This window comes from Athene noctua, chromosome 5, assembly GCF_965140245.1.
Source record: "Athene noctua chromosome 5, bAthNoc1.hap1.1, whole genome shotgun sequence".
NCBI classification, from domain to species: domain Eukaryota; kingdom Metazoa; phylum Chordata; class Aves; order Strigiformes; family Strigidae; genus Athene; species Athene noctua.
This window is the reverse complement of record NC_134041.1, coordinates 55,856,667-55,874,294: the sequence shown is the minus strand read 5'-3', so window position 1 is coordinate 55,874,294 and position 17,628 is coordinate 55,856,667. Positions and strand designations below refer to the sequence as shown.

The 17,628-nt window shown below is 37.6% G+C and overlaps 1 protein-coding gene across 9 annotated transcripts in view; it reads right to left on the bottom strand.

Moving 5' to 3' along the window:
- Nucleotides 1-263: 263 nt before the first annotated feature.
- The window catches only part of ADD3 (adducin 3), a 103,826-nt gene continuing 86,461 nt past the window's right edge, over nucleotides 264-17,628 (bottom strand). For 8 of the 9 annotated variants that reach the window (XM_074907692.1, XM_074907699.1, XM_074907691.1 and 5 more), the window contains 13 exons: nucleotides 15,204-15,342; nucleotides 13,561-13,712; nucleotides 13,366-13,446; nucleotides 12,150-12,299; nucleotides 11,126-11,269; nucleotides 10,939-11,037; nucleotides 9,729-9,911; nucleotides 8,636-8,893; nucleotides 7,459-7,578; nucleotides 6,078-6,167; nucleotides 4,745-4,868; nucleotides 3,356-3,451; nucleotides 264-2,661 (listed from right to left, as the gene is read on the bottom strand). In XM_074907692.1, the coding sequence (XP_074763793.1) occupies nucleotides 2,363-2,661; nucleotides 3,356-3,451; nucleotides 4,745-4,868; nucleotides 6,078-6,167; nucleotides 7,459-7,578; nucleotides 8,636-8,893; nucleotides 9,729-9,911; nucleotides 10,939-11,037; nucleotides 11,126-11,269; nucleotides 12,150-12,299; nucleotides 13,366-13,446; nucleotides 13,561-13,712; nucleotides 15,204-15,342 (1,935 nt within the window). In that variant the 3' untranslated portion in view covers nucleotides 264-2,362. The remainder of the gene's footprint in view (nucleotides 2,662-3,355; nucleotides 3,452-4,744; nucleotides 4,869-6,077; nucleotides 6,168-7,458; nucleotides 7,579-8,635; nucleotides 8,894-9,728; nucleotides 9,912-10,938; nucleotides 11,038-11,125; nucleotides 11,270-12,149; nucleotides 12,300-13,365; nucleotides 13,447-13,560; nucleotides 13,713-15,203; nucleotides 15,343-17,628) is intronic. The other variant, XM_074907700.1, reaches the window with a different exon arrangement.

The window sequence follows — 17,628 nt, the reverse complement described above, 5'->3', positions numbered from 1 at the left end:
CAAACTTAACTGGGGCTCAAAACAACTGCCTGACAATGCCACTTATTTTACCACAGGCCTGTCCTCTTTCATCTCCAGGATCTGTGACAGAGAAAACAACTGTTCACTAGTCAGATCAGACTACTTTCTTGCATAGCTTTCAGAATAAGTCCAAGCAAGAAGCCATCTTCAGGACAAATCCTTGAGAAGCAATGTGCATAATCAAGGCATCTTTTCTACATGTAAAAGCACTGTATAAACAAAAGGCTGCTCTACAAAATCAATCTATTTAAAATACTGTTTATTTGTGATTTAACATTAATTAGCATTACATCTATGAGCAATTTCAGATAACATTTATATATTTTCCACAGGACACAAGAGTTGGCTGGCTCATTCTTTATGCCAAAGCAAGTAAATAGAGGCATTAGCAAAAGGTGCAAATAGTTCACGGTTGCATTTTAAAAAATATTTATGCACATTGCATTCATTTAGATATATTTTTAAAAAAGTTATGAAAAGCGTAGTTCACAGGTTACTGTTTCTACATATGTTGTAATACAACACAAATAATGTAGAACATAAAAAACAAAGTAAGCAACTGAAAGTTTCCACTATGATTTAAAACACTGATTCCAGTATTTAGTGATAGCTAGAAAATTGTTTCCAGGATCCATTCCAACATTGCATTATCACACTTACACGGTCAAAGCTAACCAGCCCCCGAACATGCTATAATCAACATTTTTGCATGCCAAACCACTCTCCAGCCATATTTAACAATTATATATTGTATAATATTTCAACTGGCAATTTGGGAATCACATGGATCTTTAAAATGTACTTCCTATTGCGATGACTGATTTACAGACAATTTGACACAGCGAAGAAAACCCTATGTTAATTTCTATGTTTAGTTTGTATTTACAATACAGTAAAAGTACTAAAATGACAACATCAGTAAAAATGAGTAAGTGGCAGTACCACCCTTACCCATGGCACTAGGCTCTGATTTGCTCTGGGTTCATCCAAAGGACAACACAGATTCATGAGACCCTTTTACAATTCAAATGAAAGTGAAGAAAAACCCAAAGTGTTGCACTCTGTATGAATCCATACAAATTATTTAAAACATCTAATATGGAAATGTCACTTTGCTGATTTAATAAAAATATCCCATAATCCATATCATATATTTAAAAAAAATAATCACTGAACTTTTACTTTCTTTGTCTCCTCCTATTTTCTTACTATGTCACTTTCCCTTTTAACAGTTTTGTTTCCTTCATTTGGTTATGTTAAGAGATTATTTTTCTTCATTCATTAGCAATACCATGAGAGAAAAAAAACCAACCCACAAGTAATTTTTAAACATGAATCCAGTTCAATTTTATATGCTTTTATCATTTGATTTCTAAGTCCCTGGATTCCTGACTTATATTTAAGTATACTCTAGACCAAGCATTCTTAAATACACTCTACTATTAAATGCTTGGTTCACATGCTTATAATACCTTTATACTGAATGGTATACAAACATTTGAACATATAAAATCTTCTTTTTGTTTTGCCAGTTAAACTAAATTATCAATGTTAAGTGTATAAAATCCCCTTTCTTGAAAAATAAGGGTTCCCCCCCCCCCCAACTGATAGAATAAAAAAGAAGTCTTCAAAAATTATATTTCACTAAAATGAAATATTTGGCAAAAAAGTTATTGAAGAATGGAATTCTTTAGACATTTTGTATAATTCCAAATAAACTTTCTCTTACACAGTTTTTCCCCCTAATACTATGTGCCAGTGTATAATAGTTCTATACGATCTAATCTTAAAAAAGATTTAAAGGTGTGCTGTTAATATGCACCCACTCAACAGGGGTACAGAAACATAAAATATATGGTCAAAACCACAATACAAAAATGTATGATCTGGTTACCAAATGAGACAGCAGTTTTAAAAAGTCATATGACCACTCAACAGTAACTTTAATAAAGACTTTAACTGTACTGAAAATTTTAAGGTCTGCAAAATACTCCAAGCAGAACTCGCTGCTGCATACTGTGATAGTTTTCAATCTTGCTATGACGGTAACTGAGCACCTGCCAGTGTAGTTCTACATGAAATTAATGAATGTTTCCAACCCTCACAGCAATTTTGGACACAGTTAAGTGAGAGATGAATTAATTTTCAATTAACATGAAAAGTTTTTTTTTTTCTATTTTTTTTTGTTTTGTTTTGTTTGGTTGTTTTTAAAGCAAAACCTCTTCCAGTTCCTTTTTGTTTAGGTTAAAAGTCCAGTTACTGCACACCCCTAACACTACGTTGTTAACGGTCAACTTAAATGGTTTAAAATGTGCAATGTCTCCTCACAACAGAGCTGCACTTATGCTTCCACTTTCTCCTTCTTTTTACTCTTTTTCAGGAAAGATGGGGTGCGGAATTTCTTCTTCTTCTTTGATGGGGATTTGGAAGGTGACCCTTCAGGGGACAGGGCCTCTTCTATCTTTTCAGAGCTTTTAATTGTAATCTCTACGCTCTCCACAGTACTAGTGGTTAACTGACTGACCCTCTTGGTGAGATCTTCCTCCACGTCATGGGCATCATCCTTGCCGTTCACCACCACAACTGGCAACTCCACAGATATTAGGTTAGCACTCTGGGTATAGAGATCTTCATGATTTTCTGAAAGAACAAAGAATTTTGCAATTATTTATGCACACTATCAAGTAAAAAAACCAGTACGGAAACAAAGTCTGTGAGTCTGGATGGTGATCCAAAGAATGAAACCCGAAGGGCTTAGATGTGGTTTTTCTCCCCCCTTTATCTGCACTCTTACTCATTGTAAACAGATAAATACTGTGAAAATGTCATCAAAGCAAAATGGACTGAAAAAGCTAACCTTCTCTCTGCCAGGTACATACACAGCTCAAGCTGTATACAGTATGTACACATACAGTCTATACAGTCTCAAGCACAATCAGAATTACATTTTACTGCAAGAGACTAATTTATGATAATGCAGCCGTTTCACACACGTCTTTAGAGAACCATCTTTTCCAAATGCCTTCTTAGACTGTGCTGGAAAAGCCTTAGGGGAAAAATCTAATCTTAACGCTTTCAATAAAATCAAAATATAGTATCTATTTCCTCCACCTCATTAATATCTAAATTTCAGTATGTCCCATGTTATTTTCTGTTTGAGAATCATGCATCAGAAAAAATTGGGTAGTTTTTCGGACAGAGTCCCACCCAGACTTGGTAACAGAGGGCTCTTTTTGGCTCAGCCAACTTCATGCAAGTGTAAAGAATGCAGCAGAGGGGTGGATGACTCAGGTGATCAGAGCCACTGGCATTACACAGAAATTGCATGGAATACCTTCTAATTTTTCTGGGACATTTTGCGGGGATTGAGTTTGGGACTGAATTTGTGACACAGATGAACCGTCATCTGAGAATAATTCCTGTTCAGCATCTGCAGGACAAGATTTGAATTAGTAGCCATGCAAAAGTAAAAGTCAAGCAAGAATGTCAGTGCTAGTGCTACAAGATTTACAGCTCTGCTAGCATTGTGGTGCTCATGCTGACAACCTCAATAAGTTACAAGACACAGTTTAAACTCTATAGAATTATGGATTTACACGTTTTATCTGCTAACAATCATTATATATTAGTTCCTTAATAGAAAGCATTAAAAAGGGTAGCAGGGTTGCATTCTGGGTAGCATGCCCCATGGTTTTATCTAGCCATAAGTCACACAGTTTGCTGTTATGGTAAGCTATTATGTGATGCCCTGAATGTGATATATAGCAAAGTTGTTTTATAACACAACAGTAGTGAAGAAGAGTGCATACTAAGTGTTATTGTTAAAAAATGCCCAACAACTCTGAGTTAGTAATTCCCTATGGAACAGTAGTATCGGAAGAAGATGTAGAAAGTGAAAGTAGATGGGTCTTGTACATTGGGAGAATAAAAGAAAAATTAAACAAGCCAAGACCAATCATCTCAGTAAACTTCTGAGGATAATAAGTTACAAATGTGTGCTCAAAACCACTGGAATTCAAGGGTCAGAAAATTGAGAACCAATTGACACGGTTGTACCAAATGTAAAGTATCATGGCATATCTCAGATTCCAAGTGAGAATCCAGTAGCCTTTTTCTGTGAATTCTGATATCAGAACAGGTATCAGAAGAACCCAGAATCACAGTGCTTTCTTCTACCTGGCCACCTATTTCAGAATCTAAAGTGGCAAAGATCTCTTTTCAGAGTTAACTATTCATGTATCATCTAGATTACTTAGCAAACATCCACAATGAAGTGGAAGGTTACCAGACTGATTGTGGAATCATTACCCTTACAGGTATTCAATGCTCATCTGGACCCAGACCTGAGCAACTTGATACAACTTTGAAATCAACTTTGAGGAGGAGGTTGGACTAAAACGACCTTCACAGGCTCTTTCAACCTAAGTTATTCTACAATTCTGACAAAAAAAAAAAGTCATTATGTTAAAGTGTGTTTCTGCCAACCTCATTTCTGTGCAAACCTTTCTTTACTTTAATTACAGCATTAACCAAAGTGAAAAAGAAAAACATTTAACAAAAAATTCTACCATCTCAAGGAATGATTAGTTCTAAAGCAAGGTAGTTGCCAACAGGATATACTGCTAATTAACTCGGATACACTTTTTTACAGTAGATATTTTCAAACTAGAAATGAATTCATTATTAACACGTAAACCCCAACATTTGAAAACACACCACTGACCTTCTAACCCTTGCTGCTTGCGCTCAATTGTTTTCTTGTACTCTTCCAGTTCCTTTTCTGTGAGATGGCTGAATGGGTTGGGTGGTGCTGGTGGTGCATGCTCATCATCTTCAAATTGCATTGGCTGGAAAAGAGAAAACCACAAAATTTAACAGTTAAAAGAAGCAAGCAAGATGTACATGGTTACTGTACCTTTTTTTGACCAAAGTTTGGTGACACCAGACTGGCAGGGAATATAGAAGAAAACCACACATGCATCCAGACTAAAATTACCCTATTTAATAGGCATTCACATAGTAATGAACATTGACCACTGAGCTGTAAATCACCATCCCTTTGCAGCAGCACAATCATTATTTGAGGGTTTTTTTGTATAAAGTGGGAGAGCTTTAGCAGCAGAGACCTGCCTCAACAGCTTACACTACAGAAACTAACATACTCCTCAGAAAAGTGAAAGTTATTTAACAACTCTGAGTCCCTTTGAAGGGATTCAAAAATAAGGTTTCCCATATTTTCTGCAAATGCTTCAAGTTCTAGAAATTTTTTTGTAGGAATGTAACTGTGCTCATGCTCCAGTTTAGGAATCTAACCGGAAGAGCTCTTCTGAGATGAATCTTACAATGACAAAATTAAAATCATTTTCGTATTGCAAAAAAACTCATTTGGCAAATAACCTTTTTGCCTGAAATAAATAAGCAAACTCAGTGTTATCTCAAAAGATTGTTGGAAACCAAAATGAGGAAACGTGCACTAATCCATGGATGGTGGAAACTCTTAAAACTGAATTCCAATTACAATTCAGCACAGTTTGTTAGATAATCTTATTAGGGATATCTGTACTGTTTGGAAGGAAGTATATTCTACCCAAGACAAGATGGTGTGGATGGGTAAGACACTGGAAACCCTCCTGCCCAATAAGAAGCCTGTTTCTAATGAAAGCTGCCTTCTGCATGGTCCCATCCCATCTTTTAAATGCAGTTATTTCTGGGCTTCAGTCATTTCCCTTAGCAGCAGTTCCACAGAGTGATGAAAGGACTATTTTTGTCACTATGCATTGCAAAGTTCATCACTCGTTAGCTTAAATGATCTTAGACAAGGGCCTTACTACATTAATATTAATAGCAGGCAAACCTACCATGCATATCTCCATTTGAAACTAACATTTTAAACCTCTGAAATGAAACATGAATAATTATTGCACATCCAAAACCTGGCATTAAAATAATCAGTTCTAACAAAGCATTTAGAAAGAAAATGGCTCAAACTGATGTTTGAAAGACAGGCAGCCAAATAATCCAAATATATGTAAATCAATTAATTATGTCCTACTCACTGGAGTCGGCTTTTTATCCACAACAATCCCAGCGAGCAGCTGAGACTGCGGTCCTGCTGTCTTTAGGTCATATCGATTTTGCTCCCTTATCTATACAGAGAAAAGAAACTGGGTTAGAAACAGATATTTCTCTTCAACAAATCCTATGCCCATCAGCTTTGCAAAGCCAGTAACACAGGCAGCAGTGAATGGCTGGAGGATCAAGCTGTATGCTGCTGCACCAAAAAATTAAGATTTCTCCTTCCAGCTCTGAATACACTGTGTATGTAGTTTAACCCTTTAGGCACTCCCAAATATCCATCCTAGCCCCAGCTCCTGCATTTCATGCAAGCCAGTATTTAGAAATAAGCTCTAAGGAATAGCATGTGTCTCAACGTGTCCTCTCCACCCCGCCAAAATAAGTGACTCATGTCAAGCTATTAGAGATCAATCTGCAAACACAAAGGTTGGTGAAGTTTTTCCTTCCGTGAATACCTCATTATTTTCCCCAAGCCAACAGCCCTAGCTTCACATTAGTGCTTAAGAGATTGACAGATCAGATAGAAATACAAATACAGATCACACCAAAAAAAAAATCTATAGCAAAAAATAGGAATAAACTATCTAATGAGACACTGACATGCATGAATTTAAAAATCATTGTCTGGGACTTGTATTATTAATCTCTATATGCTTAGAAGGTGCCTTTCCGGTTCTAAGGGAGTTGCTCCTTCTGACTCCAGTTCAGTCCCCATGGATACTGATATGGTGCTTTCCAAGAAAGAAAAAAATATGTAATCAAATGGAAAGTGTCCTGAATATCTGTTAATATAGTTATGCCTAGGGTGGAGTATTTGGTCAGTCTGACAATCGGCATCTTATGTGCTGGAAGGGAAAAGCAGCAAGATATCTATGTTTACAGAGGGGTCCAACAATAACCTCCCACTTTCTTTTTTCTACTGCCATTAGGAAGCAGACTGAAACATAGAAACTCCAGCTTGCTAAGTGCTAGAAGAATTAATACAGGACAGAGTGAGACTACAGTCTGGGATTGAATCATGCTGTAGATGACGCACAGCAATTCAGTTCATGTTGACACCTAATTATCCACTAAATATAATACAAAATAGCAGTGACTACCATTTCCAGACTTAATATTCATTCTTCACCAAACTATTGCATTTGATATTTACATATATAGTATATGTATCCACAGACTTCATGTATATCATTCATTTAAATACATGCTTTTTAGTGCCAAAAGTCACATGCAATGTAAAAAACTTCTTAGTAAAATCAGAACACATGAAAACGTTATTTTACTGCTGCGTTGAATCATTATTTGACCATACTTGACCATTATTTGGAAATGCTACAGTTTTCTTCATTACACTTCTTTTACCTTATTTCTCTTTTCCAACACTTCACTTGGGTTTGTGTTTAGAGGAACAAATTGGTTTGGATCTTCAATTTTGATTGGTGTTCCTCCACTAGTCTTGGAGGAGTCATCAGCTTTCATCCACTTAAAGAACAAACAAAAAAAAAGAAGTTAAAAAAACCAGCATGCTGGGGAAGAACAATTCACAGTGTTGTCTTATTGTTCAAGAAGAGATAGAAAGAAAGAACTTCCTGACTTGATTCTCAATACCACGACACCTACAAAACAACTCCTTACAAGCTTGTATGTTTGCCCAAGAGAATTTAAGTTGCCTCGAACACATATCATCAAGATTACTTTTTGTAAACACTAAAATACATTCCTGAAAAACTGTGTACTACTGAAGTTATATTTAGAAAGGATCACACTTCCTTGTAACTCGCATATAGATCCACCAGCACCAGAGCCCTTGTTCATGCGATCAATTTCCACCTCTGTCTATAGTTTTTTTCCTTTGTAAGCAGGGTTTTAAATCAGTTGCTGAAGGTGTTCCTCCCAAACTTAAGTTCAGAAACTTGCTAGCCTGCCAGCAGGAGGAGCTGATGCTTTTATAATTGTACTGTGCCACTGGGAGTAGCCTGATAGCAAATAACACGCTTCACAGTCCCACGAGAGCCACCTCTCTCCAGGCTGGAAACACAGTGGAAGAATCTTGGTGAGCCAAAGGAGAAAACCCTTGATCATAACTGAAAGCAGTAGCATGAACAGACTGTTTGAAGTCTGTTTTCAGTAGGTTCACAAACAGAAAAGGAGCAGTTAGAGATGAATTAGAGCTTGTGTCTCCCTTGTATAGAGAAGAGAACAACCCATGGGTGATTTAAAACCTTACTATGTTTGGTGGATAATTGATAGCATAAAAAGATATGGTAGAGAAACTGTTTTCTACTTCAGGAATCAGAGGAGCTCGTCACAAATGGGAAATGACTGTCAAATTGTATCATAAACTGTTACTCTTCCAAACAGCTAAACCCCACTTCCCCAAACAGAGGGGACTCTTAGTACTAATGCCCTTAAGTTCCCCCAAAGTCTGGTTTTATTTGCTTGATAAACTTATTTGCTAATCTTGTTAAAGATTTCCTCTGTTGATAATTTACTTCCAAGTGGTGCAAAAACTAAGTGACTGCCTGAAATATCTGCCTACCGTGATCTTAGTCCTGGGACTGGTTTCTCCATTCCAAGACTCCTCAGGCACATTAACTTTCAAGTATGTGTTTGGAGAGTTCAGCCATCTTGTCTTTTCCCTCTGTTGCCTCTGCGCCAGGAATTTCAGGGGGGAAAGTGGGACTGAATCATCTTCAAAGGAAAAGGCAGTCACAGTGGCTGGGATCTCAACGTCGCTCTTATGTCTGGGTTTTTCCCTGACTAATGGCTGCCTATAGGCATAGCCAGTTCTGTATCCCTATGGAGGAAGAAAAAAAAGAAAAAAATTGTTTTAAAAAAATTAAAATTAAAAAAAAAAATCAGGAAAAGGTATCCAAATACGTCACCAAAGTTTTGCACTGCCCTATGTGCATTAAACAGGTCCACTGAGCTCTTTAGAGAGCGGATTAGTGGTGTCATCTCATCCATCATTCATTCACATTATTAACATTCAAGAGACCCACCTAAAACACAGCACAGTAGGAACTGAACAGGACTCCCCCCACACTTCATCTTCCTCCCACCTTCATGAACACATGACCACCAAATGACACCCTGCTCAGGTTATGACCTAGATAGCATTCATGAGGATGTTTATCTGTCTTGTGCAACAGCACATCCTAGTTCATGACACTCCCCCATTCCTCACTCTATTTGTAATGAACGCTGTTCCAGAATTCATAGTGCAGCAAAATGGATATTTCAAACAAAAAACAAATTACCATCTTATTTCCTAATATTAAGAGTTAATAACAAAATACAGAGGGAATCTGCTATGTCAATTTACTAGCTGGTGATTAAAATACATTTTTATTATTAAGCTACTAAAAAGAGCAAATATGTTTGTGAGATGGGTTGAACAAAATTTAAGTTCAAAACATAAATTCTTATCGAGACAGAATACTACTGTCAGATACATTAACGTAATAAAAACTAAACCAAGCAGAAGAGATTTTGTATACAATAGAAGTTACTCCATCCTCATTTTGAAACTGACAAAGAAACCAGAAAATAACAATTTACTTTACAGAAGTTAATCCTACACACAAAAGCTTAGAGAGACTATATGGACAACACCATCAATGTGCTCTTACCAGGTTGTCCAGCATCCGCATAAGCGCTTCAAATTCTTGCTCCCCAACTTTCCATTTTTGCTGCGAAGCCATATTAACTCCACCTCCTCCAGCTGCTGCCACAGCATGTGTGGAAGGCTTGAACTTCTGCAGATCCAGTAGTAGGAGATTGTCTATCCCACCTGCTCCAGCTAATGCATGAACCTGGAGACATCAATGAGTGTTTTTCATTTGTGGAAAAGCTTTTGGATTCTCTGATTTTCTGAATTCACAGGAGAAACATACTTAAACACACGCTGCACTTATTTCTCAGACTAGTTTTCTACTGTGCAAAGATGTATTAAAATATATAGCAAGTGATTCTTATGAAAAGGATGATAATATCTGCTAATAACTTCACTTTAAAAGTAGACTCAAACACTAGCTTTCAGAGTACCTTAAAAAGGTCCATCTGCATTACCAGACTGAAAATTTTTCATTTTTACATCCGTTTAAAAATGAATGAGTGACTGAACTCAAAATGAATGGTGGGGCAAAGGAGGAAAGGAAAGGAATGAAGGACTGCCATTTGCACCTCCAAATGCCTACTTGGGAGGACAGGGTCACTGGAAAACAAGTAAAAGCAAAGTGATGAAGTTTCTGGGGATGGGCTTAAGAGTTATGAAAGGTGAGGACACCTTCGGTGGTCTCTCTCCTCAGGTTATAGATAATACCTAGCAAGGTAGTTAGACCAAACGGAAACAACCAATTTTGGGACTCAAGTTATTTTTAAATACACTAGCCTCTACCATTGCCCCTTCTGTTTATTTGGTTTTACAAATTTTTGTGATTGTAGGGAGAAGGTCTTTATCTTGTCACAACATTCAGCTTTGATAAACAAGCCAGATATCAAGAGATCTTAAGTCACACTTCCACATGCAGCGAGTACCACCAAATCTATTATCCAGCAGATTCTCTGCATGAAGCTCACTCTCCACAGCATGGAACAAAACCTGTACCCTTCAGAGTGTAACAACACTGATGCTCATTCAAGGAAGAGTGATACGGTATTTGTGCTGTTCCTTCTAAGTTTTCCTCATTATACCAATTTCTCTAACTTTGAACTAGCATATGATTACCAGATTCCACAACCCCAAGTATTTTGTAGCATTAGAGATCTTCCCATCTGGGATGCAATCAAAACTCAGCAGCATAAGTGTTTGAAATGAAATACAGATAAATTCTCTCTCACCTGTGTTTCACAGGCCAGCTGCACATTGAAAATATAGTGGAATGCTTCCTCCAGTGTCTCTCCTAGTGCTACCACACCATGGTTTCTCAAGACTAATACCTAGTAAATGAAGACACTAATGTTAAATGGTAGAAACTGGCACAGTACATGAAAATTGTTCATGAAGAGCGTGAATGAGGTTGAATACCTTGCAGCTGGGTCCAAGAACTTTTTGAAGCTGAATTCTCTCTTCCTGTTCATCAAGAGATCCCTGATAGTTGTAATAAGCAACATCTCCCAGAATCAGAGCCTCTTGTGATATGGGAAGGATGCCACACTTCATAGATGAAACCTGTTTCAATAAAATGAAGTACTGATAATTAGGAAAAAATGAAACTCTTAAAACTCACATCTCAACCACCCAAGCTTTAGCAGGATGTACTTTGTATCTTTGGTAAAAGACAGACAAAGTCTCCATAGTAAAAGCTTAGAAACAATACCTTATTTTTTACCCTCTAGTCTAATCTGCAACAGGGTGAAAGAGGTGATGCTACCCAACCTGGGGAGAGATTCATTATAGGAAAAGACAAATCATCCCAACTAAGTGAATTTTTCTGAATTTTATCCATGTTTAATACTCAGCATAAGCCCACTTAATGATTTTTCCTTCTTTCCCACATTTATAACTTCAAAAAGCTAGTATAAAAGAAGTTATCCATTCCTTTTTTTGTCTGTAGTCAAGGAATGTATATATATGCACTTATATATAAAATAATATGGATTTATCTATCTCAAAGCAATTCTTTCAAGTTTCCTTAAATTTTTAACTTATATTAACCATGACTTTTTAATAGTGAGGTAAATTCAAACTGAACATAACTACTAATTAAGCCATTTAAAAATGGAGTTGCACAATACAAACGATGATGTAAACAGCATGTTATATGTAAGATGCTGTAAGTAAAGCCTGTGTAAACTATATACTTTAAAGCCTCCTCAACCTGAGTACAGATGTATCTGAGCATCAGTTTATTCCTATCCATCTCACTGCAGTGGGCCAGCCCTCTTTCTCTGCTTATTTGATAACCTCACACCTTTCTTTATCCAGTGTAGAGTTGATGTTAAAAATAAAACTAAAACTGCTGTGAGAGTGATTCAGATTCAGAAATGTGCTCTAAGTTCATAAGGCAAACCTGTTTCCTTTTACTCTTTATGCTAGAAGGAAGACTTACAGCTGCTGTTGCAGGGGTATGTATGTGTATTACACATCTGACATCAGGGCGTGTGGAGTAGATGGCCACATGTGGACTGAATCCTGCATTGTCAATACTTAGAGTTGTACTTCCCTGGTCAACTACATCTCCTAGGATGTTTACTTTAACCTGGAAAAGAAAACAAAGGAACGATATTAAAAAAATTTGTGACAACTGCCACTATCTACAGACTACTCTCCCTTTCTTACTTGGTACCAAATTTCCCCCCACATGTTTAGGGCTCAGAGCACAAAAAGGAGAAGGAGAGCAGCCATGAATCTGTGTGTCCATAAACCATCCTGATGTCCAAGCCCTTGATAGTTGTTGGAAGTCCAGCAATGGAAAAAATAAAGATAAGACCCTGATAAAATGGTCTAAGCTGATACTTGGTCTAGCTGACCTTTCCTTGTTTCTGACTTTCAAAAATTAACTTCATTAACATTTCCGACATTTTAAATATGAAGAAAATTCAGCCTCAGAAATTTCCAATAAGAAAATTAAATGCACGGGGAATTTTTAATTTCATGTGAATGTTAAAATAATTCCAGGATCAACAAAAAACAACAGCAGGGTCATATCAGGTCTTGTTCTCATGTTTGTATTTTGGTTCTGTATTTGTTGGTGTAATGCTAGCAAGCTCAATCTGCTACCCCTTTCAACTAGAGGTAGTTTCTACATACTGACGTGAAGAACATATGGCAGGTTCCGTACCAAAAAATGCGTGAGTTAGCAGCTACCATTGCCTAAATGCCAATATGTAACTTCATCCAGCTCCTTTGTTGGGCCTGGGGAAGATTATTCAACGTTATTTCCCCACTTATAAAGATAAGAGCTGATTCTACTAACACTACTCCTACAGACTCATTTCATATGTATTACCATATTGTCAAGTTACAAAAGGTTGCTGTTACACTGAGGCTATTTGATGAGCTTCATCAGACAGGAAGACAAAACTTTGCTGCTCCACACCAAAGCTGAAGACAAAGCAACAGAAAGTAAAGCTAAGCCCAGAAAGAAATGCTGAGAACAAAGGATGCTAGTATCTAAACAGTTAATCAGCTTTTCATCTGGTGGGTAAAGATTAAAAAACAAATAACATCATGATTATAGTTTAGGAGTCCATTTCAGCAGCCACAAAAGTATTTTAGAAAACAGGCTGAGCTTTGCTGGTTATTACAGCAGGTGAATCACGTACCAAATTAGAAGCTGAAGCTTCGGAGAAGGACAGACCTCTTGGAATGATTAGAATATGGTCATGTTCTTTGCTTACTCTTACCTGCAGAGGAGGAAGAAAATGGATTATCGATCTATTTTTGAATTTATATTATTCAGAGGAAAATTAATTTGAATGAATAGGTAAGAGTCCAAATAAGTTCTCTAAAATACTTACTGTGATATAGGCATTGGGCAAATGTGCCCACCCAAACAAGTCAGCTAATCTATATAAACTGGCTAACTTGCAACGAGTAAGTTTTTCTCCCTTAACAAATGAGGAGGTATCTATCCCAGGTAGATCATTGATGGGTGTAATCATTCCATGGCCTGAAAAACAGATAAAAAAAGATGATGCCGGCTGGACAATTAAATAACTTCTAGCAATGTCATGATCTTCCAGAAGCAGTGTATTTAAATTGTTAGCATAGCAGTACGAGCAGTTATTAGACTGGAACTGCCCTGTTGGGATTTCTAAGGTCTTTACTGAAACCTCTGTTAACATTAAGACAGTAGGAACCACACTCTGAATTTAAATCTTCATCTCTTTTTCAAGCACAAGACAGGTGAAATAAAGGTCTCCTTTCAAGTACCATATGGATTTTGAGCTCTCTCCTGATTCAAGATCCTATATAGGAGTGGAACTGCGCTTTAAGACATTTGCCACTAATGAAGTATTTTTAGACGTTACTTTGAAAAATCACAGGAAAACACATTCCTGCTGGACTTCTGACACCAGTATAACTAATTTGAAGAGATGTCTCAGCCTTAGCTCTTTAATATAGTCTTAATGAAGAAATTAGGATTAGTGTAAGAGTTCTCAAACCCTTCGACAGAAGAGATCACCTCTTAACAGAGAAATCACAAAGATAATTTACCTCTGACTTGTGACTACACAAACATACCCTTCTCCACTTCATGAACGCATGATATTCCTTTGAGAGCTACAGTCTTTACTTACAGGGAAAGTTATGACCGGAAGAGGTAAAAGTTATTTTGGTTTTCAACAATAAGAGTATGGACTTTGAGATTAGTCGCCCTGTCCGAGTCCCTGGGCAAACTCAGCAGAGACAAGTCAGACCCACAGTCTCACTAACCGACCACAGACATGGAGATGAAATTATCTGGGCTCTCCGTTCTCTTCCCCTTGTTTTGTTAAATTAACCCTGAAGCACCATTTTGGGACCAGTTCTCAAAAGATGCTGAATGCTGACAGCTGCCACTGCAGGCCTGTAAGCTCCCATATGATGTCCACCCACAGAACTTAAATCAACTTTAACGTTTCAGTGCTTCATGACTTGGAAAGAAAAACTTGGGTGTTAACTGAAAGATCCTAGCGACATCTTTATAACTAGAGTGCATACTACAAGCTGTTTTTAACTGTGGGAGCTGTTTGTGTAATGAATCATTTTGCCAGGCTATTCTTGCCCCTGATTTATTTTTCCAACTCTTGCATATAAATTGTTGGTTTTTTAAAAAAAAAAAGTATCAAAATGGTTATGTATTTCACATCTCAGTTTACGCTCATGTTAAACTGCTAATAGTAACAGGGCACAGCATTTTGTTTCCTATCTTGGTTAAACCTTTATTAGCAAATTCTAGAATAACCAAGTGTGAGGACTCCAAACATTTTGAATATCATTATACAAATTAAAGAATTTGAGAGAAAAGAAGTCTAAAATGGAAAGTTAAGGCCACCATCTGTACTAATTCACAGCTGAAGCAAGCTTTTCAAAGAAAGAGGAGATCCCAGCATTGCTAAGGCCTGGTGATAATAAAAAAGGGAAAGAAAAAGTGCAATTATATGTATAATTCACTTACTGAGCGAAGATGAGGAAAAACCTGCAAAAGAGCTTGCTGTAATGTATTCAGCAATCTGCTGTAATGCAAGCAGTCCAGTGGGGTTATTACCCTTCTTCATCTGTTCTTGAATAAGGCATTCCAGATCTTCTCTAAAAGCCTGTAGAAACATTTGAGAATCATCAAGGAAAGCTGGCTTTGATAGAAATGAGATTATTATAGGTGGGGCTGGTAGCTTTGCCTGTTATTAATGTTACATGACACTTCCCCTTAGACCTTGTTTTTAACTGCTTATAACTTTGCCAAACTTTAACCATCTGACCTAAACTTTGCATGCTAAGTATTGGCAATTTGGGGGGTGGGAGAAAGGAGTTTGGTCACAGAGGGTTAACTATTTCCCAGAACAAGACAAGATAACATATATTTTTGAAAATGATATAACAAAACCCATTTTTATCAGTAATTAAAGAGTTCTCCATATTTTGGAAGAGGTATTTGAAATTCCATCAGAATGTGTTGCTTTTAGTGCTGGATACTTTTAAATTCTGTAATCCCTCTGAAAATCCATCCAAATTTGATAAAATTATAAACAACTGGAAAACTGGAGCTCATCCATGCTTAAGTAGTATCACAGACATGCAAAAGCCAGAAGAAATGCCAGGATGTCACCTCCTCTCTATTTCTTTCCTTCTCCCAAAGGGAAAAAGTTCCCTCTTCTCCTGTATAAAATGTCCCCCAAGAGATAAACTCTTGCAGAATATATCCTGAAAAAGGTTTTCACAGTATCAAATTTAATATACTATGCACTGTGGACAAAGCCTGTTCCTTCTAGACGATAGATTAACCACTATCCACCACAAATGCCTGTCCTAGGACTACTTCAGTCCTGACGCTTCTAGACTAAGTAAATTCAGTTCCTTCAAACTTTTCTTACAGGTTATATTTTTTAACCCTCTCATCATTTCTTAGCTGCATCTTCCAGCTTTTGTCAGAACCAGCAGTACGCAAAGCTGCACACAACACAAGCTGAGGTGTATTGCAAATGTTCTTGCTGGTTGATTCCAGAAAGACATGTGGCGTCTTTACCATGCAGCTGACTCCTATTATAACTCCAGGCTATTCCCTGTATGTAATTGCTCCTTTCAGTTTGCCTTCCTTAGCAGAGTACTTGCTCTCAATTAAAAAAGAAAATAGTTCTGTAAGGCAAATGTAATTTCTTCACTGAATTTATTTCAGTCCTCCAAAACGCCCACTTTGTTGGGTAAAATCCACCAAACTCATGACATAGTCTGTTCATAAACAGGTTTTGACTTCAAAAGGCAGAGTGCTACCAGACACCCAAAAACCATCCTCAAGACTCTACTTGATACAGCCTCTCAGTTGGATAGCTGAGCATCCATAACTACACTTTAACTTCCAAGTTTACAGACACCCATGATCTTCCTTAGAGTAATTTTGTCAGGACTGTGTGTACCTGAGACTTGCCAGATTTCTACAAGTAAAGCCTCTAAAAATTCACATGGACTGACTACGCAGCGATCTGTTACACGGATCTCTCTGTGTACACCAGACTACACACGAGGCACCCCTCAAACAGCTGAACAACCTCTTGCTAACCTGAAGATACATGGGCAAAGTCAGATTTTTCTCTTTAGTGGCTGCTGTAGGTAAGATCTATGCAGCAAGGGAAAGAACGAACTAGGGAATTGAGTAAGGCAAGGAACTGGGAGAAAAGAAGTGGAGGTATGGGAGATGCATCAGCACTGGGAGCCTGTAAGGGAAACTGATGGGAGGTAATTATGGGGAGGGTAATTGCCACAAATGCAAACAGGGATTTGCGGAAAACAGCAAGTGGTTGGAGAAAACATCCTGACTTTCATCCTTCATATATGAGCAACTGACTGTGAAACCTACTCCCTGCTGATTCAGCTCTGAGGATGGCCACCATCCTCAGGACTCCACGTGTTCCAGTGGAAATGTGGGTGTCCCCTACTGACAACATAACGAGCACTGTCCCCAGCCTGGAACCCAAATGTTGCTGCAAGCCTGGACTGCTGGAAGTCAGATATGCAGAGGATGTTTCTTTGCCCCTCTTGCACACAGATGATCATCTGTAAGTACACCACAGCTGTCTTGTCCCCATGCCTCATTTGGCACACAGTGGCTAGTTCTCACTGGAAAAGAAATTCAGTATTTTTTTCTCTTCTTATGGCTCAGCACATGGCCCTGTGCCTTTTTTGCATGCTACTCATACTCTGTTGAGATGACAATTATTATTTATCTGTCAAGATTTTCTCTGGGCAGATAATTACTGTAAATTCAAGTGCTTCAAAAGCATTAACTTATTAAACCTGAAACATGCCTTTAAGGTAAAGCAGAGCCCTGTCATCATTTCCACAAAATGGGAGTGAGGAGGTCGAGGTCTGATGCTTCCACCAATTTGGGA